The 27,886-nt window shown below is 45.0% G+C and overlaps 7 protein-coding genes across 7 annotated transcripts; 6 read left to right on the top strand and 1 right to left on the bottom strand.

The window, feature by feature from the left end:
* Positions 1 to 1,678: 1,678 nt before the first annotated feature.
* Positions 1,679 to 2,301, top strand: GL218_04743 (uncharacterized protein; the record flags this gene model as incomplete). Its single annotated transcript, XM_033581364.1, has 2 exons — positions 1,679 to 1,739; positions 1,796 to 2,301. The coding sequence occupies 2 exons, from the start codon at positions 1,679 to 1,681 to the stop codon at positions 2,299 to 2,301; spliced, it is 567 nt and encodes a 188-aa protein (XP_033435928.1).
* Positions 2,302 to 8,260: 5,959 nt separating this feature from the next.
* Positions 8,261 to 9,476, top strand: GL218_04744 (uncharacterized protein; the record flags this gene model as incomplete). The annotated part of the gene is made up of 2 exons (XM_033581365.1): positions 8,261 to 9,052; positions 9,105 to 9,476. The coding sequence occupies 2 exons, from the start codon at positions 8,261 to 8,263 to the stop codon at positions 9,474 to 9,476; spliced, it is 1,164 nt and encodes a 387-aa protein (XP_033435935.1).
* A 2,060-nt stretch (positions 9,477 to 11,536) lies between these two features.
* On the top strand, positions 11,537 to 15,082 carry GL218_04745 (Superoxide dismutase [Mn], mitochondrial; the record flags this gene model as incomplete). Its single annotated transcript, XM_033581366.1, has 7 exons — positions 11,537 to 11,584; positions 11,662 to 12,009; positions 12,160 to 12,404; positions 12,902 to 13,110; positions 13,179 to 14,110; positions 14,163 to 14,775; positions 14,844 to 15,082. The coding sequence occupies 7 exons, from the start codon at positions 11,537 to 11,539 to the stop codon at positions 15,080 to 15,082; spliced, it is 2,634 nt and encodes an 877-aa protein (XP_033435934.1).
* Positions 15,083 to 15,330: 248 nt separating this feature from the next.
* On the bottom strand, positions 15,331 to 16,022 carry GL218_04746 (uncharacterized protein; the record flags this gene model as incomplete). Its single annotated transcript, XM_033581367.1, has 2 exons — positions 15,331 to 15,821; positions 15,932 to 16,022. 2 exons carry the CDS (start codon positions 16,020 to 16,022, stop codon positions 15,331 to 15,333), a joined length of 582 nt encoding a protein of 193 aa, XP_033435933.1.
* An 840-nt stretch (positions 16,023 to 16,862) lies between these two features.
* GL218_04747 (Transgelin) lies at positions 16,863 to 19,025 on the top strand (the record flags this gene model as incomplete). Its single annotated transcript, XM_033581368.1, has 2 exons — positions 16,863 to 17,029; positions 17,105 to 19,025. 2 exons carry the CDS (start codon positions 16,863 to 16,865, stop codon positions 19,023 to 19,025), a joined length of 2,088 nt encoding a protein of 695 aa, XP_033435932.1.
* Positions 19,026 to 22,202: 3,177 nt separating this feature from the next.
* Positions 22,203 to 25,535, top strand: GL218_04748 (Sterol 3-beta-glucosyltransferase UGT80A2; the record flags this gene model as incomplete). The annotated part of the gene is made up of 1 exon (XM_033581369.1): positions 22,203 to 25,535. One exon carries the CDS (start codon positions 22,203 to 22,205, stop codon positions 25,533 to 25,535), a length of 3,333 nt encoding a protein of 1,110 aa, XP_033435937.1.
* Positions 25,536 to 26,503: 968 nt separating this feature from the next.
* On the top strand, positions 26,504 to 27,623 carry GL218_04749 (WW domain-containing oxidoreductase; the record flags this gene model as incomplete). Its single annotated transcript, XM_033581370.1, has 2 exons — positions 26,504 to 27,429; positions 27,497 to 27,623. 2 exons carry the CDS (start codon positions 26,504 to 26,506, stop codon positions 27,621 to 27,623), a joined length of 1,053 nt encoding a protein of 350 aa, XP_033435936.1.
* Between the last annotated feature and the right edge of the window lie 263 nt (positions 27,624 to 27,886).

Here is a 27,886-nt window from a genome sequence, read left to right on the forward strand (position 1 = left end):
TTGGCACATTTGGCGATACTTTGGTAGGACCAACCTCAATTTTTCGGTGATGTCTTGGTAATGGCAAACTACCTTCGCTCTTGCTTTGTTGGTTCAATGCAATTGGTCCCGGACGTATAACTTCGAACCTAATTTTTTCCTCCAATTCAACTCGAGACCAATTACGCCTAAAGTAAACGCCCGGGCTATTACCTTCAAAAACCTGCACATTTCCAATAATTGTTCGCTGGCGCCATTCTTCAGCAGCGCCGTTAGACTCAAAGATCACGGCCATACCCTCATAACAAGTTTGTAGACAGGTCATTCCACGGGCAAGGGGGAGCCAGACATCATCAGGTCTTTGGTTAAGTATACGCGCTTCATGATTCATCGCTTGATAAGCTCGAGCGTAGCTTTGATTCGGGAACCGGAGAACGAACTCTTTTTTCTCGAAATCGTACATAAATTGTAGGCGAACGTCTTGCACTTTAGGACTAGACATCGCAAAGTGTAGCCTGCGGAAATCTATAGTTAACGATGATATCACCCCGTCGGTTATTATTCAAATTTCTTATCGCAGTCTCTCTCTCCCCCCCCCCCCGGTGTCAAAGAAATTGCAGACAAAATACCTTTGATCCAGGCCTCGCGCTATTTGAACGGGTGAATATGACCTTTTCTAGCTAAACACAGTAGTAGAAAGGAAGACCTAGGTAATTCTCTCGCAGTATGGAGAATATAAATCTTAGTAGTCGCAGGTATTTGTAAAGATACCTAGATAATAGTCGATTATTCAGAAAACAAAATGTAGGACTCCAACGGCGGCGGTATTCGGAGAAACCCGAAGAAAATTGTAGAAAATATTTACTTTCAGCTCCGATAGTTCTGCTACCTAACACCCCACTACTATCAATAATAGCGAAGCAATGTTGCATATCGGTTTTTATACATCACTCTTACCCCTCAAACCCTTGGTTGTGGCTGAGTGAATTCCTTTTAGTTCCCACTTCTTGTTGAAGATTTGTCGCAATTCGGCATTCAAGCCCTCACCAGGTATTCGGCTTAACCCCCAACTGTGCCTTAGGTATTAGTCTCAGATATTGAGGCAGGGCTACGAGTATTGAAGGGACAGTAGGTACCAGGGTGCCTACCTAAGGTATATCTATCCATAAATTCTAGCGATCCAACGTTACGAGAACAAGATGAAGCTAACATTATCGAAAGACAAAAATGGACGATGCTATAGGGACTAAGATTTCCGCCGATAGAGACGATAATCGTTCATTCATACCAGAGAGAGGTTTGATCACCTCGTCCTAGCTAAAATATTAAGTCTAATATAAAATTTCACTCATAGCTAACTCGGTTACGACAAGGGATTGGGTAGATGAATTTTTAATCGATCATCATGACAGAGATATCTTTGAGATAAATGAGCAGAGGGATTCCGCAACCCCTTCACGGCAAGTATTTAAATGGGTGGTATAATAGACGGCCCTTCCCACTCCATTATAGTTTCATAACCAGATTTAGCAATTTACTAACTCGTCAAAGTTCCTGGTTTAATTATAAATCAGTTAAAAAGTCAGACGATGCTGAGAAAGGAACAAGAGAGAGGAGTCAAGTAACTTTGAAGCTCAGTTTAGCGGCTCTCAGTCGGATGCGAATGCGAATGCTGCAATTACAGCTTACCGACATAATTATGAATATTCACTATTCTAAGACGCTCCCAGACAACTGGGAATCTTTGCTTGAAAAATACAGTAGGTTATTTTCATATTACACCCTAATGCATTAACACGCGAGACTAATTATCAAGTTGCCGCAACGCGTGATAACGACTACATCCGGACTTGTGCTGATCGAGATTTACATGATCCATTCCTCATCCGAAGCCAGAGGAATGTAGACGCCGCTGTACTAAAAGCAGCTCTTTTAGAAATCCCTGCAGAAAAGTTAGAAGAGGGATTATTCGTACCTGGTGTAGGCGGGACACGGGAGCTCAACTTTGCTCCTCCACTAGAGCGGGAACCAACAGCTATTGGAGGGACACGAGCCGAGATGACTCAGAAAGAGCGGATGGATGCATTATTAACGAGGGTACTGATTTCCATTATTGTAGGGGCTTTCCTCACTGTCCCTATGTGGCTTATGATATCAGTAACGACCCCATATGCATCGCCGATTATAACAACCGTATTTGTCTTTGTAGCCGGTATTGCTGCAGCACGGGTGCTTGATAATGATCTCGCGGTTGTCTCTGCTACGGCGGCATACGCTGCTGTACTGGTTGTTTTTGTAGGTGCGAATGGTTCTTCGACGTAGATGTTGTTAGGGATAAATGTCAGGGTATAAGTGGGTAAAGAGGCCTACAGGGGTCTTATCTATTATATAAGCGCGCGTAGCGCCTTCGAAAGAGAGTAGAAGCCAGGCGTTACTAGTTCAATATATCATCCTTTTGGTCTACCTATCCTAGATATTCACTCTGTGTATGACATCAATCACCTGGGTATAAACCCCCTGATAATAAATAGGAGGCGATCAACTAGCTTACAAGGCAAAAAATGCTAATCCTATTGATACACTCGTTTGATAAATAGACAGAATCTACTCTCCTAGTTAATTTATGTATTACCTCCGTATACTACTTATACTATAATAGTACTAGCATACAGTTCTAAGGAGTCATAAGTGCACAATTGCAACTTCACTAGTATCTAGTGACGCCTGAGATAGCTCGGCTATAATTATTACACACCTGGCTGACCTGTTAATGACTTAGAGTTGAATATTACCTGAGTATCTTCTAATACACCACGTTTTCTACGAGTGAATCATCCTTAGTATTAGACACAGTATGATGCAACATCGACATCTCTTATGGGTCTATGTATTAGTGAATAGATCCATATGGCTACGTCTTATGTTAGGTGATACATTAGCATATAAAGGTACAATACCTTACGTACCTAAAAAGCAAGCGTAGTTCAGATGATAAACCCATACCACTGGTATATAAATCGCACTTTCTTTTGGCTACATTTATTCTCGAACTTTCATATCAGCATCTTCTTGTACATTAATAACCAAATACTGCTCTCTACCTCCCTAGCCTCACAAGACGGCATAATTTACCTGAACGCCGACCCATTTCACAGAATTGAACAACCTTTGGAGCAAAAAAAGATACCACCACGTTTGAGTCCCGACTCTGAATCCGAATAAGCGATGCCGTTTACATTCCCCGACGATGGCCTCGGAGCTGTGGTTGACCATGAGAATCTTGAAACAGATCTCGAGTTTCTTCGCGGGTTATCACCTGAATGCTGCTCCGACTTGACAGTGCTGTCTGTTTGCTTGCATTTGCATCCCGAATTCCCATTCTCATCCGGTTGTATCGTCCCTCTCAGTCAAGAACAGATTACCGACTGGCAAGCTGCTGCCAAACACGTTTTTTCCAATGCCACACCGGGAAAATTGACACTAAATCTGGTATGCGATACAGGAGAGGAGGATAGCGAAGCGACCTTAGCAGTCCTCCAACCCCTGCTAGACTTTCCCGGTGTTTTGGCCGATTGTGAACTTCGATTGCACAACAAGAGAAATAGTCACATATCTAAGTATGCTGAAGAGGTAGCCCTTCGTGCTAAAGGGTTGGATACGAGTATACAAAAGCCTTTCCCGTTCATGCAACTACCACCGGAAATTAGGCACGAGATACTAAGGTATACAAATTTAGTGGCACCAAGTAACCAGGTCCAATGGAGTCCAAACAAAGGCTTTCATATTTGTCGCTGGATCGATTGCATCCACGGGAAATGTGATGTTATTATTAATGAACGTTGCTCCAAGTGCCAACCTCTAGGCTGTGTGAAGCCTCGATATGGTTGGCCTGTGACCGGGTTCAACTCCTGCCGTCTTATTTTCAGCGGATACTCATCGCGCTGTCGGTGTTGGACTCCACCACGATCTCTGATGCTTGTTAATCGTGCCATGTACCAGGAAGCATGCGACGTCTTCTACAACTATAACCGCATCATTGTATTCCCTATAGTTCTCGATGGCCATAACGTAACTTACGCTTCGTCAGGAACCGATCAACGCCCACTACGGTTACCAATATCGCAATTCATTCTAAGATATAGGCAGCCGAGCATCCTCTCTCGTCTGCGTTGTCTTGAGATTGTATTTCCGCCTATCGATCCGGATGCATACCCAGATGAACCCCACCCTCTATATTCGGATTGGTTGCTTGCTATAGACCTTCTCAAAGTCCATGGGAATATCCCCAACTTGAGAATTAATATTCACATGATGTTTCTTGGGTCTGACAACTGGAAATCTCAATACTTCGTCGATGAAATGAAATTGGCAAACAATAATACTGAATCTTTATTCAAGGTCCACAAACGCCTTTTAGAGCCATTACAGGCATTGCAAGAGATGAAGAGCTTTTATGTCCATCTAGAATGGCCATGGCATTGGACATTAAAGGCACGCCAGAATCCCACTTGGTGCCCAAAAAGGTCTGGTCCGTGCGGACTCTGCAAATGCTGCCTCGCTGACAAAATAGAAACCAGTCTGGAGCAGGCTGTCATGGGTGTGGAATATAATAGTCATGCGATTGGAAAGTCGAACGAAACACCCAGCAACTGGCTTGTTAAGGAATGGAAAACGTTTGTTTTCTGGGATCTTACTCATGTTTATTAAATTAGGCATCCTTATAATAGTGCTTATAGTGCTTATAGCGGGGACTCTGGATTACTAAGCCACCTGATAATTCATTTAAATTGACCCCTTTTCAATCTTAGCATCTTCATACTCATATGTCGGGTACTCTATGTTAAGCGGGCAGGTATTAATTTTTCAATACAGAGTAACCTTTTCCCTTAATCTCGTATAGAAAATGACAACAGAAACCATAACTACCGTGGATGAGCAAGGTAATTTATGCAAAAGGTGTAAAATACTATTTTCAAGAGATGGCTTTTCTCAACTACTTTCTACAAATACATTCAGACACTCAAAGCTTGGGACTTTCCCGGACCGACCAGATTGTCGATTCTGCACTTACCTTTGGAACGAAGACTTCATCGGAGGGTCTATTAATGTTCTTACAACGCGACGCCTACGCGATTTGATTTACCCTGCATCTGGCAGAATAAAGCCAGAGAAGCAACACGAACTTGCCGCATGTTGGGTAGTCATTACGCGTCCCATAAGAAATCAATACATTATGGGAATCTCTGGAGCCACCGCTAGTCTGGAACCGCTTACAATAAATAATGACTTAATTCAAGTCCAAGGTGTTGACAGAATATTCATAGCCATAGAATCGGATGAAGGACGTACTAAGTGGCAGGCGTTCCGGCCATTGCGTTTGGTTGCTTCTAAAGGTACTCTAAGTTTCACATCTCGTAGGTTTAGAGGGTTACAAAATGTACTTTTGGCCAGCTAATTGTAGTTTTCTTAGATAGTTCATTGGCATCATTTACCAATTTTCGGCCTGTTGAATGGAATGGCTTAACTGAGAGATGGACCGACGATATTAAATCGATGCTCGAACATTGCCGAACATCGCACCCTCAATGCGAACCCTCTGGCCCAACACCACTTCCATCACGGCTATTGCAAATCAGGGGAAGTGGGAAGGCCTTTCCAGAAGTACGACTAGTCGATACGAGAAAAGAGTTAGGAAAAGAATTATATGCAGCCTTGAGTTACTGCTGGGGAGGCCCACAACCATTGGAACTCACAAAAGATAATCTCGACGTTCTCCTTAGCAATGATCTAGACAGCATTTCCCTCCCACAGACAATAAAAGACGCAATTCTAGTAACGCATTCCTTAGGGTTGAGTTACTTATGGATAGATGCATTATGCATCATTCAAAATGATCCCGAGGACAAGAAAAGAGAAATCAGCCAAATGTGTACCATTTACCAAAACTCTTTCGTTACTATCGCCGCTGCTACATCCACCTCCGTTCATGAGAGCTTCCTCAATAATTCGGCAACGTTCAATACACGACATGCCACCTGCACTGTCTCTTTCACAGACAATTTAGAGGAAGCTTATAATCGCACAAGTCTTAATAGTATTACAATCTCACCTGTACATGCGCATAAGACCGACGTCTTTCCTTTAAATAAAAGGGGTTGGACATTTCAAGAGGCTTTGCTCCCTCCACGACTACTGGTATTCGGAGACCTGGAGCCATTCATCCGATGCAGAACAAAGAATGTGATGAAGAAATCGTGGAGCTCTATCGACTACGAGCTTTCTGCTGTGTATCCTCGGCGAATTATTGACAGCATAGCGAGTAGAAAAGCTCACGAAGACGGCCTGTTTGTGGATACGAAAGGAGGCGATCTCGACAATATCTGGCGAGAGATCGTGGAGCAGTATACGCTTCGCCAGCTCGGTTATTACACAGACAGACCACTCGCTATCAGTGGTGTGATAGACTTCCTCTCCAACACTTTTCAAGATAAATGCCATTTCGGCGTCTGGGAGTCTTCACCAATAACTGGGTTATTATGGAAGACCATGCCCTTAGATGAACGAAGGAGTATCGTCGGCCTACCAACTTGGTCCTGGATGTCGATCACTGGCCCTGTAGATTTGGATTCTGTCGTTTACTTTGACAAGTCAGAAGCGTTAGTTGAGTGGGACGCCAATTCCTCGCATAGTCGACTACTGGTATCATGCCATGTTCTAAAAGGAGACGGTGTATTTAATAGGGCGGGGAAGACTGGTCCTAAAGTACTGATCGAATGCTGGTCTGATTTTTCTGAAGGCTCAGCTGAATATCACTTCCTGCCAGAAGAGCAGTCTTCGTTCCTAGTGCTCGCACGCGAGACAAATGGGCGTTTCTTGGCATTGGTTGCGGCGTGTCAAGGGGGCAATGTTTACCATCGGTGCGGACTGGCTGAGCTGAATATCCCGAGTAACTTGAAGTTAGGGTCACACGATCAGATTGTTCTAGTGTAATGGCAATACAACTGCTTATTAAATTATGAGGGTGAAGATGGGGGATTATGCTTTATTTCTTAGAAGAACCAGTCTTCGTCCTGGAGTCCATAATCAATACTCAACAAGGGAGATGGCATGAAGCTGTAGTGGCGTTGGCTCTAGCCTTAAACGGCGATAGAACCGGGTATGTTGAAACTAGTGTTTAAAGGGTCACTGATAAATATAGCACGGAGCATCTTGACCAATATGCATTCAAATTTAACGTCACATTATATGTATACAGAAGCTACCTACTCTATAGGATATCCTATAGGCCCCTAATGTATCTTGGTCCTATTATTTTACTACCTACTATGACTTAATCACGAGCGAGACATAGGTATATTGCTAGATTTAATCTGGCTTGTAGAGCCTTTATACTATTCATCAACCGGTATATTCGGAGTTTTCATACGGCCTTGATTATACCCATAGCCATATGGTTTCACGGCATAGTTGGTTGCATTATTGCCAATATATCATTTAAATACATATAGGCAATTGGGCTATAACATTATCTAAAATGAACATGGTGGTATTACTTAGTAAGGCATTGATGATAGTACGACGGTGGAAGGATGAATGATTAGGCCGTGATAAAAAGGCTTCCGAGTAATAATATATTGGTGTAATTTTATAGGACTACTCGCTGAGAATATATAAATATCTCATTAGAATAAAATATGGTTCTAGTGTTCTTCGAATGGTGGTCTTGAATCACGTCTCGGTGAGCTCTGGGTGTCATTTCTAAGTCCTGATATCGTACTAAATAATCTAGGTACATGTAACCCTCTGATTTCAATAGGAGGCTCTTATATATGCTAGAGGGATGTGTATCTACTTGATTGGCAGAGTATGCATCGTTTCATGCTCTGAGTGGTTTGCTGTCGTAGTAATTGGAGAGGCTTCTGCGAGTTGAGTTGTCTGCGGCTGAATCTTTGCCGCCACTCTGGGCATAGCTCGGGCAGCAGACCCAAACTTCGCGTCCAATCAAGCAAACTATCTCCCACACGATAGTTGCAGATCTATAAAACTTTTTAAAATCATGTTCCATCATATTCGAACCCTTGAAGTTATCCGACCTAGAATAAATGAGGCTGAAATGAGTTATTAGGGGGAGTGCTATTAGGCATAGTACGAAACATCTCAGCAAGAATGTGTATATAAGCCAGGTTTTCTCTCCACTCACAAAGAATGTTAGTTACCTATTCAAAGAAATCATTTATCCCACTCATATAGTATATATTCGACTAAGAGACATTCAATTAACATGGCAACACACGACAGTGACACAAGGAACGTCGATGCCGAGAGTGAAACCCGAAGTAACCTAGGTACTCCTACTCGTCGATCTATGAGTGAAGAAACTTCCAAGCTTTCGATAACGCGGCAAGCACCGACTGAACCTATCCCCAAAAGAATTTGGCATACGTATACCAATTATGCTTTTGGATGGATAGAACACGAGTACGCCCTCGAGCAGAAGAATCAGTGTATCCGGTCCCAATTGGGCACCACCACAACTACACGCAGCTCGGTAAATTCATTTATGCATGGTGTTGCTCATACCGTCGGGGCGATACAACCTAGCTTTACCTTTGACAGATCGGATTTTCCTTATCCTGCTTCGTTTATAAGCGCGACTAATGAGCAGGAGCGGCCGCGACAACAACAAAGTAATCGAGAAGATGTTCTGAACGCCGACCCGTCACCTGAGCGGAGCGATCCGGCACAGGAAGAACGCGGTATCCTCACACTAGTGGATACCAACCAATCCGTAGGGTCCTCACCGTCCAAGTTTAAGAAACGGAGATTAGGTTTCGGCACTCGTTGGTTTGGCATCACGCGATGGTCGGAAATCAGATCCCAAACTCAAGTCCAGCCTACCTACATCGTCCTAGGAGTCTTCCCTCGCGGCTATGCTAATCCACGAGAGACGGTTGTATTTATTGACAGGCCAGAACAACTCTTCTTGCGTCTTCATTGGGCTGCTTTCCGCTTGCGCGGCTTAACTAGTAGCCTCTTCTCTCTCAGACATGTGAAGGAGTTCAGATTGTATAAAGTACGTACGTTTTATATTTCAAGATATATCGTTAGTCTAACATACTTTGCAGTGTGATTCTCAAAGGGGGACTCACGAATCTGTCGACCTAGATAGTTACGGTACCGGTGATTTACGGTTACTTTTGGCTACCTATAAGCAGTGGTATGTCACCGACTATATGGCAAAGCAATGGGCGGTGTGGATCCACACGGTATTGAATGAAGATTCACATAAAGTCCCCAAGGGTTCGTATTCGCTTGAACTGGTGCTGGACTGGTCAGCGAAGAGAATCTCAGCTGTAGTGCTGTTACCTGTGCTGCTAAGCATCGCAATCGGGATTTGGCTGAACTCGATGGACTGGGCAGACCTAGCAACCATCCAGACTGCCTGGGGTACTGCGTCTTATGTCGTGACGGCAGGGGGTCGTAAGTCGCCACTCTAGCAGGTTGAAATATTTCAAAAAGCTAACATAGATCAGTAACGGCGGCATTGTTAGGTATTCTAAGCAGCATTTCGGATTAATGGTTCTAATAAGATTCTCATAGCCGGCGATTTCTTTCTATATCGTCGGTAATATTAAGCCCGTTGAATTCTTCACGTGCTGTTGTGTATGGGTACCTATATTCTATGGTAGTGTTGATGCCTATAATTAAGGAAAATATTAGAAACAACAAGACGTTAGCCAGCACTATTATATGCTTATTAAAAAGGAACATATTAATTTATGAAATTGAATAAAAATGTTTAAGGAGATTAGAATTTTTTATTTCATCGTGCATCTTTCCAAGGCTGGTCATGATCTTATTTGGCTCCTGGCAATTGGGTGACAAATACATAGATGATACTAGTTCAACAACGCCTTCTTTAAATAATATAATCTAATATATCCCTGATAAAATGGAAAGAGTTCGGAGTTGCCAGAGATTGTAATAACTTCGTATATCAGCAATCCCCTCGCTAAGGTCGAATATTAGCACTTAAAAATGAGGCAAGCCAATCATCCTCGCGGAATATCGTACAAGGATGAGACCTCCCAATTTCCCAACATTAACTCGTATAACCCATGGCGCTTGTTTATTAATGAAATTCTTTTTCCTTATGTAACTGTTCAGTTGTATCCTATGATGCCTTCTGCGATAGGATCGATGCCATGTTGCGACCACAGAGTAACTCTGCGACCAATGATTCCCTCACCTCCAACCTCAATTTTCATAGGATGACTAAGAGGTACTTCTATCGAATGTTCCTGATCGTCTTGTAACGTCGATTGCGTCCGTTTCAAGTTAAATTTGTATAGAAAAGGACTTATTATAGCAGATCTCGTGAGATCTCCAGTCTCGCTATACAAGCCTTGTTAGTGCTGTTACTCGCTCCGGGCCAGATTTTTCTACAGATATGGATACTTACTGAATACCAACGATACATGAATCTAAATTGGTGAAGCTACTGTTGCCACTGTTTTCATCTGGTACAAAGGTGGCATGAGTAGCAACAGAACTTCCCTTCCCACAGTCGTGAAATGTGAGTCGACCTGTCATTACTGTAGGCATAAATCGAGTGGTTCTTAATGGAAGACTGAGTACGGCGAGGGCGCCACCGCGGGATTGTCGAGAATGGTTGCCACACATTGTTTGGGTATTATTTGGATATTTCTTTTCGGAGAAGACTTTCGTTTAGAGTACCTAAGGACCTCTCCAACTCACTTAGATGAGGATAATAAGAATAAACGATGCTGCAAATAACTTCTGCGTGGTAAAACAAGTTGATTAAAAAAATAACGAGATACTACATAAAAGTATCTAAATATTTAACAGGTATTTGACAAAAGTATTGAATAGAAAATTAGGTAAAGATATCGTGCCAAGGATTCGGGAGTAAGGACCAGTTCTGTTGTCCCTCAAGGTTCCATGATGCGGCTACACTAATAGCGGGACTATGTACTATTCCGATCTACATTCGTCTCACCTTTGATACGGAATATTCCCTATTATGTAACAATATAAGCAAATAAGAGCATATTAAATATATTGGTAGAAAAGTGAGAGAGTTCTGATTGTTACGGCTTTCACACGTAAGTTGAGCAAGTTTGCGCTCTTTGAGGCCGTTTCGTGACCCGCTTCCGGGAAACCGTCGCACAATCACAAAGTTTAGTGAGTGGCCAATCATTGTTAGCCGCTCTTACCCTTGATAGACGGCGTACCTGCTATACCAGAATAACTGGAACATAATGTACCTTAGGTACCTATTCGAATCTGAGGTCAAGAAGACGCAAGAACGCGGGGAAGGAAAGAGGACCTTGATGGTCATCCGGCACCTGTTATTTTGTGTTTGTCATCATTATCATCGCCAAAGAGCTTTTCATCTTACAGCACGTAGCTTTGCCCTACCTTACCTACCCTTTTTACTCTTACCTACTTACCACCAAACCATTCTTCGTACTCTTTACAATATTCTCTGCAACCAGGACTCCCCTAGTAGATATCTATCAGCGCACGTCTCAAAATGGCCGCAAAGACGTACTCTCTTCCCCCGCTCCCGTATGCGTATGATGTAAGTCTCATCCTGCTTGTAGTCCGACTATCTCTCTACGGAAACATTATTCCCCTACTGATAACATGGCGTACTAGGCTTTGGAGCCCAGCATCTCCAAGCAGATCATGGAACTGCATCACACCAAGCACCACCAGACCTATATCACGAACCTCAACAAGGCCGTTGAGATATCAGCCAAAGCTCAGTCTGAAGGTAAATTGCAGGATGCTGCGGCCCAGCTGTCAGCCATCCGTTTCAACGGTGGCGGTCACATCAACCATTCGTTGTTCTGGGAAGGTCTAGCACCCTCCTCCTCTCCGGACTCGAAGCTTGATGCTGCCCCGAAGCTCTCTAGCGCTATCAAGGACACCTGGGGTAGCTTCGACAAGTTCAAAGAGGTTTTCGGAACCGCCCTACTGGGTATCCAGGGGAGTGGCTGGGGTGTAAGTACATTGTAGATATTATCTCTGTTCTTCATTGTCCTCGACATTCATATTTTCAACCAATATTTTGGGTTGATTCAAACGTATCACTACTTAGTCTATTCGATAATGTCCCGAATTTACCATAGCTAACTCTATTTGATAACGTAGTGGCTCGTCAAGGAAGCTGTCACCGGCCAGCTCCGCATTGTAACTCTCGCAAACCAGGAGGCAGTTGTTGTGGGCGATACTCCCCTCCTGGGCGTTGATATGTGGGAACATGCCTATTATCTTCAGTATCTCAACGGGAAGGCGGCTTACGTCGAGAACATCTGGAAGGTGATCAATTGGAAGACAGCCGAGGCGCGATACGCTGGAAGCCGAGATGACGCCTTCAAGGTACTCAAGGCGAATATGTAAGAGTAGATAACTAGATGATAGGAGTGCGGTAAATATCTGCCACAGGCCACTAGTTTAAAGAAGTTAACTTCGTTAGGAAGACGTGTTCTTTGACGTTGAGTAATGACTTTTGAAGATCATTGCATTTCCGATTGACGTGCTGATAACTTTCCCCAGGAGTTTGGTTAATGACGTAAGTCCTTGATAGAATGGAAATTATGCGAAATTGCATGAGAAATGATTAGTAAATCACCTTGAACTTGAATTCCCTAAGGTTTTTGGAAGGATTAGGTACATAAATCTGCCCTTATCCCGGTAGGTACATTGTAACTCGTACTGCCGTGTAACATTAGATCTGTTTAGTGGCACCCACAGAAAGATAATTGACCCACTGATCTAATTTAGTGGCGGTATTTCCATTTAAAACCGCGGGGATATTTCGTCGCGTTTTTGATGTCTTCACGCGTCAAGCTCTAGACTCGATTCCGAATTCAACCACGATGACGTCGACAAGGTTACAGTTGGATTCTACACCTCTTTCTTCACCTGATTCATATGCGACAGCGACAGAGTCTCCACGGAAACTATTGCATACTACAACATCAGATATTGGCAGCCCTATCGTCAACGGTAGAGATGCAGCCGACAAATCGTATAACAAGGCCAGCCAGCTTCCCCCGGAACTTAAGCAACACTGTCAAATTTACTTGGAGGAGAATTTGTGTATGCCTATTTTCTTTTGAGAATTTCTTGTAGATGGGTTTCACTGATCATAGACTGTTGTTTTCTAGACCTAATTACTCTCAACCTTTTAAATAGCCTATTATCATCCAGTCGTAAAGGTCCAAATGATCCTTATTACTGTCCTCCACCGAACCAATTATCGCTTCTTAGCACAGCTGTCGTACACCCGAAATTTACCACTAGACCGAGGGAAGAGGGCTGGTCCGAGGTATCTGCTGAGTCCCTTGTCTACCTACGAAGTCTCCTTTCTCGCGTAGGACCTATCAACGGCCGATTTAAGGAGGCTTTCCGCTTCGCGAGCGCCTCTCGAAATGGCACACCGGAGTCTTATTCGGGCGATGATCAGAGTTATGGCGGTGACGACGATGGTGGCGAGGGCACCTATACGCAGATGCGACGTAGACACTATCAAGATGGTCTTTGGCGACGGGGACAGGATTTTTTTCACGTGGTCGGCTGGGCATTCAATTGCAGTGTTCTCTACCCAAACCGCTGGCGACACTGGAGACATTGGCTCAAGTTCATGATAGACTTATTAGAACAAGATCTCATTGAACGCCATAATCTAGACGTCCAAAATGGCCAATCAGACTGCCCTATGCTTCGGGATTCAATTCTAGCCAGTTATGTTGCCCAACGCTCTGGACGCTCCGCAGGAGGGTTAAAATGGATCATGGAAGCTATATTTGCTGATGGCGGTGTCGCTGCGAGTTCTCGCTTCCAGGAGATCTGGCAAAAGGAGCACAAGGAAAATACTAAAAGCACCGCAAAGAAAAGGAAGCGTGAAACTGTCAATATTGACAAGGGTAATTTTGGAGGCTGGCTGGATGATGAATCGGTATACTCTTCTCAAACATCTGAACCGCCGACACCACAGAAACGAAGGGTGAATTCGGGTGATATGGGAGACCCGGATTTCCAAGCGTTAGAGCCCGCCTATGTAGAGTCGATTCCTCTACGACAACGTCTCTTCTCCTTGGTAAGATAATTTCCATTCGCAAAACCATGTAGCGAGCTAATAAGTAGAACAGTTATCATATCTCTGTCACTACCTCCCACGGCCTCCGTTAGACCTCTCTGACCTTTACCAGAGGTTTGAAACGACGGTGAAGTCCCTTCCCCTACCCATCTTTACTGCCTTTGTAAACAATCGGACGTCGGCCCTAAAGCTAGAATCGCAAATATCTACATTACAAGGTATTCTATTACTCTTAATGCCCGCGACAGCTCTTTCGCCAGCCAAAATCGACCGTACCTGGCAGGATTCAGATAGCATAACTACTGAAATCTTGGAACGTTGTTTTCTTCCTTATCCTGCGAACACCATTGCAGTCGAAGACAACGCGAAGGTATCAATACTAGTTGAAAATTTGTTTCAGATCTTGTGGTGCGAAGGAGGTGGAACAGTAAGCCAAGGCCTTAGAGCAGCAACTGAGAAAGGAATCGCTGCGAGAGGGGCAAAGGTCAAAAGGAAGAAAACGTCAGCCCGGGGACGAATGAATACCGAAGACCCGGATGTGGAAGCTCGCCTTGTGTTAGAAATGTCAGGGGACAGGTTACGCGTACTGCTCGACCTTATTGAAACCGAAAGTAATGGTTATGGCGCAATGGAACCGGAGGCGATGGATGAGGATGATGACGAAGGTATGCATATCATTTTCAAAGAGTAATTTTTATATCCCCTTATCAACAATTACTGATTAAACATACAGATGATATTGATGCTACTTTTATGACAGCTGCCGATAACATGGAGAAGTATGAAAACGAAGCTGAAGAAAAGCTATATTGTTTGTGCCAGGACAAGGAGTCCGGTGATATGATTGCCTGCGACAACCAAAACTGCCCATATGGATGGTTTCACTGGGAATGCGTCGGTCTCAAGTCAAAGCCAAGAGGAAAATGGATGTGTCCCCAGTGCGTACGTCCCAAGCGCGGAAAGCGGAAGTAATGTTTAGTTATGGAGTTTATAAGGTGATTAAAGAAATATGTATATCTTTGGTGGGAAGGAGTTAATATCTTTATTTTATGTGAGCCTAGGCGGCTCAAGTGTTGGCATTGGTGTCTATTAATGCAACATAGAATTCATGAGCTGTCTCGTTATACTATTTACATGATATTATGATATACATAGGTACATACCATTGCTCACGCAATAATATAAAGCTATACCATCCGCTGCTTTCTATAAACTCATTCTCACCGTTTCTTCGCTGGTGTCGGACTCCATGCTTCTGGTTGCCAAGTTTCGCCAGGGCCACTGCTCCGTGCGCGTTTCCAGGGGTCATCCTTTTGTTGTGTTACTTCGTCGAGTTCATTCCGAGTCGGTGATTCACGAGCCGCGTGTTCCTGAGGTTGTGTTTGACCCGCGTTGAGCGGGGGCACCGGCTGTCCTCTCTCGCGACCCGGTACGCCAACGAGGCTGGGCTTAGCTTCCCAGCGCGCATCGGCCTCGGCGGCAAGGACTTTAATGCGCTCTTGGCGAACGACGTCACCGGCCTGCTCGTCAAGAGTTGGGGGCTGCTGGCGCTGATACCGAAGCCATTGATGCCACGAGGGTGGCACTTTAACTTCGCTATAGTGCGTAGACCGCGGATAATTGACGATGCGCCGGAACCGGGAGTCCGGGGCGGAGGGATCGCCGCGGACTAGCCGGAATTCCCAATATGTATTGCCTTGAAGGTCGAGGCCTATAATTTAAGGGGAAAATAAAATAGAATGTGAGTTAATCATTCGAGTTAAGAGAGTAATAGTATGTATTATATGAAAGGGGTAAGTAAAATAAGATATTATAACTCACCGACGAGAAAGCGCTTTCTCCACGGTAAACGGAGAGCCTTCCACTGATACCAGGCCTTTCGTATAGGACCTATTTGCTTTAAGGTCGACATTGGAATATGATTATATTTATACGGTACATAGTCGAGTAAAATTTGGTAAAATTGGTATATTTTGAAGGTTGGTATTATGACAAAGTTATTCTTAGCTTTATAACTATCAAGCCATCGACTCAATCTCAATAAAAGTCCAAGTCGAAAGTCGACGTCAGAATTATTGAAGATGCGATAAGATAAGAAAAATATACGCACCGCCACGGACATATATTTTCAATGTAAATAGTCTCCGCACGTAAGCCCCATCTGTAAGTCAGACCGAATCAATTCCATAATGCCGATGGGAAACGTCATCCCTGTCGCGCAGCCTATTTCCTAATTGTGCAATGGCATTTAGTGGGGGCGTGGAGCCCTGTTGTCTTCAATACTTGTATTTGTATTCTTCATTAAGACGGCGCAACCGCCATCTTCAACTTCTTATCTTTTTAATAGACGCATGCTCGCTAATTTGGTATTTGGTATTTATAGAAAATACTAACGCGTCGTCAATTCTCATAATTCTCGCATAGCGTTCTAATCGCCATCTCTAGTCATTTCTTTACTCTCGCTCTCCCTCCCTTCGTCTATTCGCATACCAATTATTGTCGCCAGTGACGTCGTCTCATCTCATCCCACGTATCCTCCATTCTAACCAGCAATTCTCCGAACTGCAAATCACTATTACTACCTTCATACTACCTTCAATACATAGGAGCCGCTTTATTGCGCTTATAGTTAACTCCCATATATAACTACCTACCTAGGTACTAATCTAATTACATTGATCATCAATACCCACAAGTTATCACACAGCAACCATTGTCCGTCAGAACCACGCGAATAGAATTCCGATTTAGTATGGCATCAGTAACATCATTGGACAAGGACTTGAGAAAGTTGCGCCTCGAAAAATATACTCCAGCTGCTGCAAATGAGGCACAGTCGTGGATTGAGGGTGTATTGGGTAGCAGACTTCCATCCAACGATCTTCTCGACGGACTTAAGGATGGCGTTGCTCTATGCAAGTATGTTCAAATATACCTACATGCATATTAACTACTATATCTTGTAGTTTAACTAATCATTCTTCTTTCTTGTAGACTCATTAATCTGGCTGTCGGTCCACCCGGCGTCAAATTTAAGCAATCCGCTATGCCATTCATCCAAATGGAGAACATCTCTCATTTCCTTCGCGCCTGTCAATCGCCGCCCCTGAATTTACAAGATCACGACGTGTTTCTTACAGTAGATTTATTCGAGCGGAAAGATCCTGCTCAAGTTCTCCAGTGCCTCGGCGCATTCTCTCGAGCCGCGCATTCCCTTAACCCCTCTGCATTTCCCTCCCCTATTGGATCGAAGGCGAAAATATCCACCACCATGAGCCCGCAGAGCACAGGTCCAACGACCCCACGTAATAGAAAACTGTCTAATGTCAGCAACAACTCATCCACGTACGGTTCACGGTCCGGTATAACCCCTACGAAAACTGGAGACTCGGGCTCGGGACGCTGGAGTCCTACCAAGAGTCCACCACCATCGAGCGAACGTATAGGATCGCCGTCCGTATCTAGTTGGAGCAAGAGAGACCTCGAAGGAGTTACAAGCCCCGCATGGAACATTGCGCAGTACGGCTATATGGGCGGCGCAAGTCAGGGTAACCTGGGTATATCCTTCGGAGGGCGGCGGCAGATTACCAGCGCCAGTCCTCTTGTCCCCAACTTGGCCGATAAGGAGCGCAAGCGCAAAGAGCAGGAAGCCGAGACCGAACGACAGAGGTTGCAAGCAGATGACGAGGAACGTATCCGTAAGGCTGAGCTAGAAGCTGAAGAGGAACGGGCACGGTTAGTAGAGGAACATAGATGGGAGGAAGAGACAAGACGATTGCGCATCGAAGAAAAGCGCAAGGCGGAAGAAGAGAAACATCGGTGGGAGGAGGAAGAGCGTCAATGGAAACTAACAGAGGAGAAAAGAAGGAGGGAAGAAGAAGAAGCCGAAGCAAAATTAGCCGAAGAGCGCCGTCGTGCGAAAGGTCAAAACGATAGTCGATTACAAGGACAATTTCTTAGCCAATACCAGGCCGAACACGATATCACTCCGCAAAAGAGTGGCGGAGGCGGATATAGCGATCGTATCAAACAGTTAGAGCAAGAATTAGAGTTGGCAAGGAAACGAGAGATGGAATATGAGGAAGAGCGACAGAAGCGGTCACAAAACCGAGCGCGATCTCGTAGCCGGCCAAAAAAGGCAGAATCCAGGCCACCCAGTCGCCAAGATTCGTGGCGACCAAAAGACGAGCGCGAGTTCCTCAGTACACAATGGAATCGACGTCAGCAAGAGCAGCGAGAACGAGAGCAACAACAAGAACTACAGCAAGACATTGCTCCTCCGCCTCCGCCGCGTCCACTCCCCGTACCTGGATTGGCTGCACCAATAAAGACCAATCGCACAGGAGAGAAACCACCTGTTCCCGTAAAACCTCAAAGAACTGGAGAGGGTAGGCCCCTTCCCATTCCGGACCGGCTTAAGAACCAGGCAACAGGTGGCTCGGGCCCAAACTTTTCGGCACGGCCCCTCCCCGTCCCATCCCCGAATTCCAACGGTAATCGTACGGATCGCTTCCTCGTTTCCAACCCGGCGCCCGCTCCGGCTCCTCCACAGCAAACTTACTCTCGTGAGCTCGACGCCACAGCGGAACGTGATGCAGAGGACAGACGACGAGCCGAATCACAAGTTAAGACGAAGGCAGGCGGTTGGGCCGGCAAATCATTACTAGAGCGCGAGATGGAGATGGAAAGGCAAAGACAGCGCGAATGGGAAGAGTCTCAGCAGGAGACAGCTAAGGCAGTCAGAGCAGGTGATGGTGTAGATGGTATTGGCGGCGGAGTTGGTGGCCGGTGGGACGTTAGTCAATGGAGTGGATATACTGGCGGTGACAGCCAAAACAATGGATCTGCGGGTATCGGAGCTGGAAGGAGGCAAATCGTTGGGCCTAGGCCGTTACCAAACAGACCCGGACCGTGAACAACCCTCCCAATAAAATAGTGCGGAATTAGTTACCTATCTGTTCCCAGTAGTGTACTTAAGGTCATTTGAGGAATAGAGAGAGACCCAATAACGACATTATGCAATATATTTCATCAAATTCAGGATTAGAACGTCGTCGGCTTATTCGAAGACGAGTATGAAGAGGAAGGGATTTATAAGTTTGAATTATATTCAAATCATTTAAATTAGTAAGCGTACCTACCTATTTACCTTTGCTCAGATTTTGTTATACCAGTAGGAATATACGTTGTGTTATAGGTCTAATAATTAGATCTGTAATTGATCCTTTCCACAGTGTAATAAACGTATAATTCTCTACACTTTGACTCAAGCTTGTTAGGAATTGCAGCAGGTCAAAAAGTTACTCTTCATGTGTGAGTTTGGATTAATGATATAACGCTATGCGTAAGATATGTGAAGATATCTACATAATCAAAGATGCGGCTTAATTAGGTACCAACCAACATTATGAAGCAGTATCGGGGAGCCGAGATATGGGGTATTGTCCTACACGAAAGACCTAATATTATTCCCATTATAACCGAACCACCGACTGCGCATCCGTCGTCGTTCTTATATCGCTATCGTCCAATGAGCTTTTGAGCCAACAGTAATTAAGATCCGTCCCCTGCGGTCCAACGTCGTAATAGACAGCGCCTGTGCAACGCGTGTTTTTAGCACACAGTGAAACACATTCCTTCATCGATTCGGCCTTAAGGTTCTCGATATCGCGCCCTTGGTGTGCTACGTCGCACTCAATCCTGAACTTCGTTCCAGTGCCTGAGTCTGTATACGTACTTCCGTCGGTGCCTAGACAGCTGCGTACTGAGCTTGGAGTAGCTGTAGGTGAGGCACTTGTACTGGAGGGTGAGGTCGTTGTGGGATTTGGAGAGCCTGTAGACTTGGCTGAGTTAGTAGCGCACAGCAGCAGCAGTTGTAATCGGAAAGTCTTTGTTATAACTAATAAATCTACTATAGCACAGAAGGATACCATAAGATCTTAACTTACTTGATTTTCACCTACCACTGGCGACGGTGCTGCCGACCTATCAAAGCGAAGTTTTGATTAGCAATTATACTACATCAAAGATGAAAATATTAGGATATATTTACTTACGAAGCTTTGATGGATTGGTTCCTTTGGGTTACTCCAACCGCTGCGCCGACAGCCGCTCCGACGAACGCAACTACGAACATACATATCAAGAGTAACCAGAACACTCTTTTTCGAAGTCCAAGTATGGTAGGCGGTTTAGAGGCGGTAGCGATATTCTGATTTGATTCGGTATTCCACTCGTTGGGTTCATCTTTGATATAATTATCCGGAGTATTTATAACCTGCGGCTCATAGAAGACCTCTTTTCCCGGAGGGATGTTTCGTGGGTCGGGTGAGCCAACTTCAATCCCTTCTACGGGAGGATGTACTTCTGGTGCGAAGGGATCGTGGTCAAGAATCTTATTTTCACCACCCATGAGTACGAATCTCTTCTTAGTTCTCTCTGGAGTCATCGAGTTCTCTCCACCCTGACCAAGATGGCCTCCTTCAGCACAGTCCCAACACACAGGCGTGCCCCTCCCGTCGGAATAATGCGGACAGACCAGATTTAAGTCGGGTCCGGAGGCGGTATTGTTTGCCATGTGTGGTCGTACTGGGTTTATAAAGGGGGAAACGCCGAGCTGCGCGCGACGTATGAATGATATGTATACCACCAGAACCCGAAACTGAGAAGTAAAAACGCAGCAAATCAACGAGTGCGACTGAAGAAGGTGGGCAGAAAAACTAAAAATAACCGTCTTCTGCCCATTGGGAATTCAATCGAATCAACAATCAGGTATAATCTACCCATGCAGTCTAGAACCATCACGGGGCGCTACTGCTAGATAGAGACCACTCAATACTACGCTCGAGGTTCCATCGGGGGCTAAGGATTCAGCTCAGCCCATAGGAACTCTTCGTATAGTATGTTGCTACCTTTAACTGCAGCCCTATAGTGAAAGGGGAATAGAAAAGGAACAGGGGAAAAAGCCAATAACGACAATGGAAATCGAACTTAAGCTCTCTTATTAATTGGATATGGGTTGAAAAGAAATGCGCCGTCAGTATTGGTGTAAACGCGATTCCGAACTGAGGCTTAGTCTCCGATGCATTTGCTTAATCCAATGCATTTCACAATTGTTATGAGAGTATTCAAAAATTAGCGGCGGGCCGTACCGTGAGATATAACTTGATAATTGTGTTTCTATTACCATTACGAATGTAAAATTAATATGATGCCTGAGATTCAAAACTGTATTTGTAAAGTTGTAAAGCAATATTTATATTCTTGACGATTTAGAGTCTATTCCAACATAGTTCTAGGTTACACCCGAGGTGGCTGCTATGTAGTGTACCTGGACCTACATGTGGCTGGACATGGCGAGTGGACATGATTGAATTCCCTCTCTGGGGAATTTTGCCCGAGCTGGACGCTATGCCGAAATTGGTATAGCTTATATTGATCTGATCTACTGGGATCCGGCTGTGGATAATAGGTGGAGTTTGCCCTGACATGTGGCGTTCATGCTAAGACATATGTTAGGTACATATGTACATTGGTATCGTTTGCTTTGGTGATGTCACAACATCAATTTATTATCCACTTATATCAGCATCAAGATTCTAGCTCATCAAAACATTCTCTTCCCGGCCGTAACTTTCATGCTACCCTATCTACCTCCTTATCTACTCTACTAAGTTATATCAACCTATTTCTATCCGCTCCCTACTAATTATGAAACATGGGCCTAATTATTGTAATAATCTTACGAGGGACAATACCTCAACATTTAACTCTATACCTGCATCTGCAAGCTGTAGTTCACGGCCTTGAATAACCTTAACCTTGGCTGAAGCTAACGATGAGTCGCCATCAACGTCACCGTTAATTGTAACATACTACCCATATTTTCTATATATATGACTACCCAAGAGTAGAATTCTCCTCAACATACCGGCTAGATTTCCACCAAACCAAAAGCGAATTCGTGATAAATAATACGTGTTAGAATATAACCGAATGAGACTAAGTTTTAGGTTCCAGTTGTATTCGTAGCATTGTACCCAACAATAGCTCACGAGGTGTGGACTTCAGCTTCGAGGCAACTAATGCGGCTATGACCCCAATCGAATTGGACAAGCCTTCAGCGGCGCCAATAAATGCTGAAGCGTCTGAGCAAGACCAGCTCCGAGTACGCGATGTTCCGCGAGACGGACACCACCGGGCTATCGTCCAAGATTCGCAAGGGAACCTTGTATATCCTAGCTACATTCCACCGGAGATCGAAATGCCTATTTCGCGCGAGAGAGCCGTATCGGATGGCGTACCAGATCACTTCAAAAGTCCCAGTCCGACGGAGGGCCCCAGAAAATCTAGGTCTGAGCCTGTGAACAAGCAATCTCTCAAGTTAGCACAGTCGTCATCTAGCCCCCAACAAAACCAATATCGGACTTCACCGTTCTCAGCTTTCCCTCTCATGAAGCGAGCGGGAACGAATGTTTCTATGCTTGACATGGCGCTACAACAATCTTATAACGAAAACAAAGACGAAGATACATCGGACTCGTCATCGTCGGAAGCGGAAGATGGAGGAAAGGCGACGGGAACGCGTACAGGTCAGTCCTCAGGACAGCCGAAGCGGAGAACATCCCATGACAGATATCGGCGCTTTCGAGTCGCGAATGAATTATATCGAACCAATGGCAAGGTGTCCAAGAGAGATGGTCGATTAAACATCACAGTCAATGACACAAGCAATACCGGATATCTCGCGAAGGCGCTTGGTACTGCCGTTAAAAAGGTCACGATCAGGAAGGCCGATGAAGGGAAATCTAGCCATCCGCTAGCATCCTCACGGTTATCTTCAGCCACCACGGCAGCATCGGAGAAATGGAAACGGCCAAAGCTGAATATAGTAATCATGGTCATCGGTTCCAGGGGTGATGCTCAGCCGTTCTTGAAGATAGGAAAGGTGCTCAAAGAAGAATACGGTCATCGCGTACGTATCGCTACTCACCCTGCCTTTCGCGACTTTGTCGAGAAAGATTCGGGTTTGGAATTCTTCTCCGTTGGAGGTGACCCCTCAGAGTTGATGGCCTTTATGGTTAAGAATCCCGGGATGATCCCGACGCTCGAGACAGTGAAAGCTGGAGATATTGGAAAAAGACGTGCTGCTATGGCCGAGATGTTTGGTGGATTTTGGAGAGCCTGCATTAATGCAACTGATAACGAAAGAGGCGCCCACAATATAAAGATGATGGGCGAAAATGACCCATTTATCGCAGATGCCATCATTGCAAATCCACCAAGTTTCGCACACATTCATTGTGCTGAAGCTCTAGGAATCCCTCTGCATCTCATGTTTACTTTCCCTTATACACCTACACAAGCTTTTCCTCACCCCTTAGCAACTATAAAAAAATCTAATGTGGACCCTGGATATACTAATTTCATATCTTACCCCTTGGTCGAAATGATGGTCTGGCAAGGACTCGGAGACCTCGTTAATGATTTCAGAGTTAATACCTTAGGGTTAGATCCGGTATCTACCCTCTGGGCTCCTGGGGCGACCTACCGCCTTCATGTCCCTTTCACATATTTATGGAGTCCGGGATTAGTACCTAAGCCAGACGATTGGGGCGAGGAGATAGACGTGTCTGGTTTTGCCTTCCTCGATCTTGCCTCTTCTTTTGATCCACCAAAGGATCTTGTTAAATTTCTCAAGGAAGGCGAGATGCCAGTCTACATCGGCTTCGGGTCGATCGTAGTTGACGATGCCGAGCGCTTCACAGAAATGATATTCGAAGCTGTGAAACAAGCTGGTGTTCGAGCCTTAGTATCGAAAGGCTGGGGTGGTCTTGGCCGGGTAGATGTTCCTGATAATATCTACATGCTAGAAAATACTCCACACGATTGGCTTTTTCCAAAGGTTCGAGCCTGTGTCATCCACGGCGGTGCCGGAACTACTGCTATCGCACTCAAATGCGGCAAGCCGACCATGATTGTACCCTTCTTTGGCGATCAACACTTTTGGGGTTCAATGGTTAGTAATGTAGGGGCTGGACCGGTACCAGTTCCGTATAAGAAATTGAATTCCGAGGAGTTAGCAGAAGGCATTAAATTCTGCCTAACGGATGCAGCACTGGAAGCAGCGCAAAAAATATCCAAGGACATCGAACTTGAAGGTGACGGTGCCCAAAACGCGGTGAAGACATTTCATCGAAATTTAACTCTATCCGGAGAAAATTCAATGCGATGTTCAATTCTCGACGATCGCGTGGCGGTCTGGCGTATTAAGAAAACTAGCATCAAGCTCAGCGCTTTAGTAGCCTACGTCGCAGTCAGTCGGGGGTTAATAAATTGGCGGAGACTACGCCTTCTTCGACATAAGGAATGGAATGACTTTGAAGGACCTGGCGAGCCTGTTACAGGAGTTGTTGGCTCGATAGCTGGAACAGTTGGCGACGTATTTAGTGGAATTGGTAGTGTTCCATACAGACTGGCGAAAACTTCACACAAGAGAGCTGAACGGAGAAGAAAGAAGGAGAGGAAGCGACAGCAAAAACAAGATGCCCTAACTAAACGCTCAACCGAATTCCCGTTTCCAATACAAGGAGGTAGTGGTACTGGGGCTGATACGAACGGAAGCGGTCGCCTTGAACATGCTTCGACGCGTGCAACTACGCCTGGGACAGCTCCTCTTGAGCCCTGCCAAGAGGAGTACATGAACGAGATAGAAGAAGGAATTGGTAAAACTGGCCGAGCCATAGCGCATGCACCTGTTGATCTTTCACTCGCGCTGGCCCAAGGTTTCCATAATGCTCCTCGTCTATATGGCGACGAGACCGTTCGACGCCCAATCCGGATCACGGGAATACGATCTGGGCTCAAGGCCGCAGGATATGAATTCATATATGGCATCTACGACGGATTCACCGGACTTGTACGATTGCCGGTTCGCGGAGCTAAGGAGGATGGAGTCAAGGGCGCACTCGCGGGTGTTGGCATGGGACTTACCGGATTTATATTAAAAGATATAGCAGCATTGGTCGGTCCAATAGGCTATACACTCAAAGGTATTTCAAAGCAGGCCGACCGCGGAAAGCAGCCCCTGAAATACCTCCGTCGCGCACGAATCATTCAAGCACAACGGGAACTTAGTGACCTAACAGAGGCCGAACGCAAGGCAATAACTGATACAGTTCTAAAAGGCTGGCAGGTTATGCGCCGATTGGCTGATGCAATTATACGGGAGAATGAGAAACGATGGTTCGTACCCCGCTTCAGGACCAAGAGCAAGAGTGCTAGGAAGGTCAAGTCGTTAGGAAAATACGGAAAAATTCCAGCATTTGAGAGTGTTGCGGCTGCGGAGAAAGCAATAGAAGCTATCACACGAGGAGAGGATATCGAAACTGTGCTCGGGAAGCGTAGGGGGCTCCAAGATGAATAAGGAGGTTGATTAGAGGATTATCGCGAACTCAGCAAAAACGGGACGAGAGGTAGGATATACTAATTGATTAAAGGGCAACAAAAGGCTAGGGCATGGGGGTAATGCTAAAGGGGAGATTACACAATGAGTGATATTCACTTCTATTATCATAGGTCCGACGAATAATTAAGGAGGCCAAGACCTAACACGGGACGAGAAATAAGAGCGAAGTAGAATCGCCTTGTCGGATTCTATTTTACAGCAATAATGCTCTTGCCCTTGAATATTTTATATCTTGATGCTAGTTAGCTTGAGGGTTTTTGAAAGACATCTATTAATGCGGTCGATTACCATGAAAGTTAAGGATAATATACACGAATGAATAATAGCCTTCTAGTTGATATGTTATAACAATATCTTTAGAGATACTTCGTAAAGGGAGTCTGTTTATTAAATGAGCGTTATAGACATTTTGTTTAGGTAGTTATCTGGCTGTTTAGGTACCTAAGGTTCTTGGGGTAACTGTTGGTACGAAAATCCCGGGGCTGTGGTCTAAACGCCGAAACTTCGGAGATGTTTTCATAACGAGTGCGTAATACTAATAGTGAGGATCTGAGCCCTCAATTTTCTTTTAGCTAAATAGCAAGCTATCAAGCAAGTATGAATGATTGAAACAAGTCACTAAGGATCGAGAACCGAACACGAATTGTGCTGTTGTTAGTGATGTCGAAAGAGAGACGATGATGATAATCTGCCTTGTTACATATCAACTCTTCCCGGGGTCTCGTACCGGCGCACTTGTCATCTGCGGCACTTGAGTTCCACATATCTGTATAAGAGTCAGCACCGCTCCATTGAGTATGAGAAACATTTCTACGTGTGGGAAGCTACTTTATCATTTACATCGTACCTCTACACTACCAGTTAGACCTTCTTTTCCGAACACCCTAGCTATCTACCTCTCACACTCCTATCGCCGACAATATAGTATGGCTGTGAATTTTGATGCTTCGTCGGAAAAGGAGGCGGGCTTACTCCGTTTCCTTAAAAGCCAGCTATTTTTCACACCGCCGCTTATTACTCGGGAAGAAGTAGATCTCGCTGGCAAGACAGCTATAGTTACAGGCGCAAATGTGGGCTTAGGGTTAGAATGCGCTCGCCAGCTCCTCGACTTGGGATGTAAAGTAATTCTTGCTGTGCGTAGCGAGTTAAAAGGCGAAGCTGCGCGTCAGCAGCTCGCCCAAGGTCGCGACGCGCAATCAACAGATATCGAAGTTTGGAAATTAGACCTTGATTCATACGACTCTGTCGTGAGTTTTGCTGAGCGCACCAAGACTCTTGAAGGGCTTGACCTAGCGGTTCTTAACGCTGGCATTTACAAGGTCGATGAGTCTTTCAATAGTACCACGGGATATGAGGAAGATATCCAGGTAAACTATTTGTCAAATGCTCTTCTCACGCTCCTATTAGCACCCATCATGGCAGAAAAGAAAACGGGGGATGCCCCTGGACGTATAGTCTTGGTGTCTTCTGGGATAGCCAATGCGACCAAATTTAATGAAAAGGAGTCGAATCCAATACTTCCGGCTTTTAAAGAGAAGATGGAGCCGAAGTGGCTGTTTAAAGAGCGATATGGCACATCCAAAGTGCTTGTCCAAATGTTTGTGGCGGAGTTGGCAAAGCGAGTTCCATCTTCTGCCATCGTCGTCACCGTCGCTAACCCTGGCTTTTGTCACGGATCGGAAATCATACGCGACGGAGAGGGACGGTTTGTGGGCTATTTATATAAAGCTATGATGGCAACGGTTGGCCGTCCTTGCTCAGTCGGTGCTCGTATATATGTTCATGCGGCTGCGAGTCCTACATTAGGCGAGACAGTCCATGGGCAGCATGTCGAGGATGCAACGCTTAGGCCGTGAGTTATACCCTTTTCCGCATGATAGCTGTCTGAATAGATATTAACGAGTTCGTGCCTAACTTAGTATGGCACCACTGATTTATAAAACCGAGGGTAAGCAGGCTGCTTCGAAGATGTGGGAGGAGATAATGGATGAGTTTTCGTTTGCAGGAGTCAGGCGAATTATTGACAGTCTCACCAAGTCGGCTTAGATTTTACTTCGGAGTAAACAGCGGTCAATAATCAATACTACCATAATCTTATAAGAGCTTCTAACTCTTGTTTGGTTAGAAGCTGACCATTTCAATGCAACTTTCGTCAAGCTGCAAATTCAACCTGCATAATGCTACTAAAATTAAGAACGCGTCTAGTAAAGATAATCCCCGAACTAATAGGGAGTATATAATATTAAGTAGTTTGTTAAAGGCACTGGAACAAGTGAACCTCTTCATCTAAGTATTAGATAGTAGAAACA

The sequence above is a fragment of the Daldinia childiae genome, assembly GCF_008694065.1.
Source record: "Daldinia childiae strain JS-1345 chromosome Unknown Scaffold4, whole genome shotgun sequence".
NCBI classification, from domain to species: Eukaryota; Fungi; Ascomycota; class Sordariomycetes; order Xylariales; family Hypoxylaceae; genus Daldinia; species Daldinia childiae.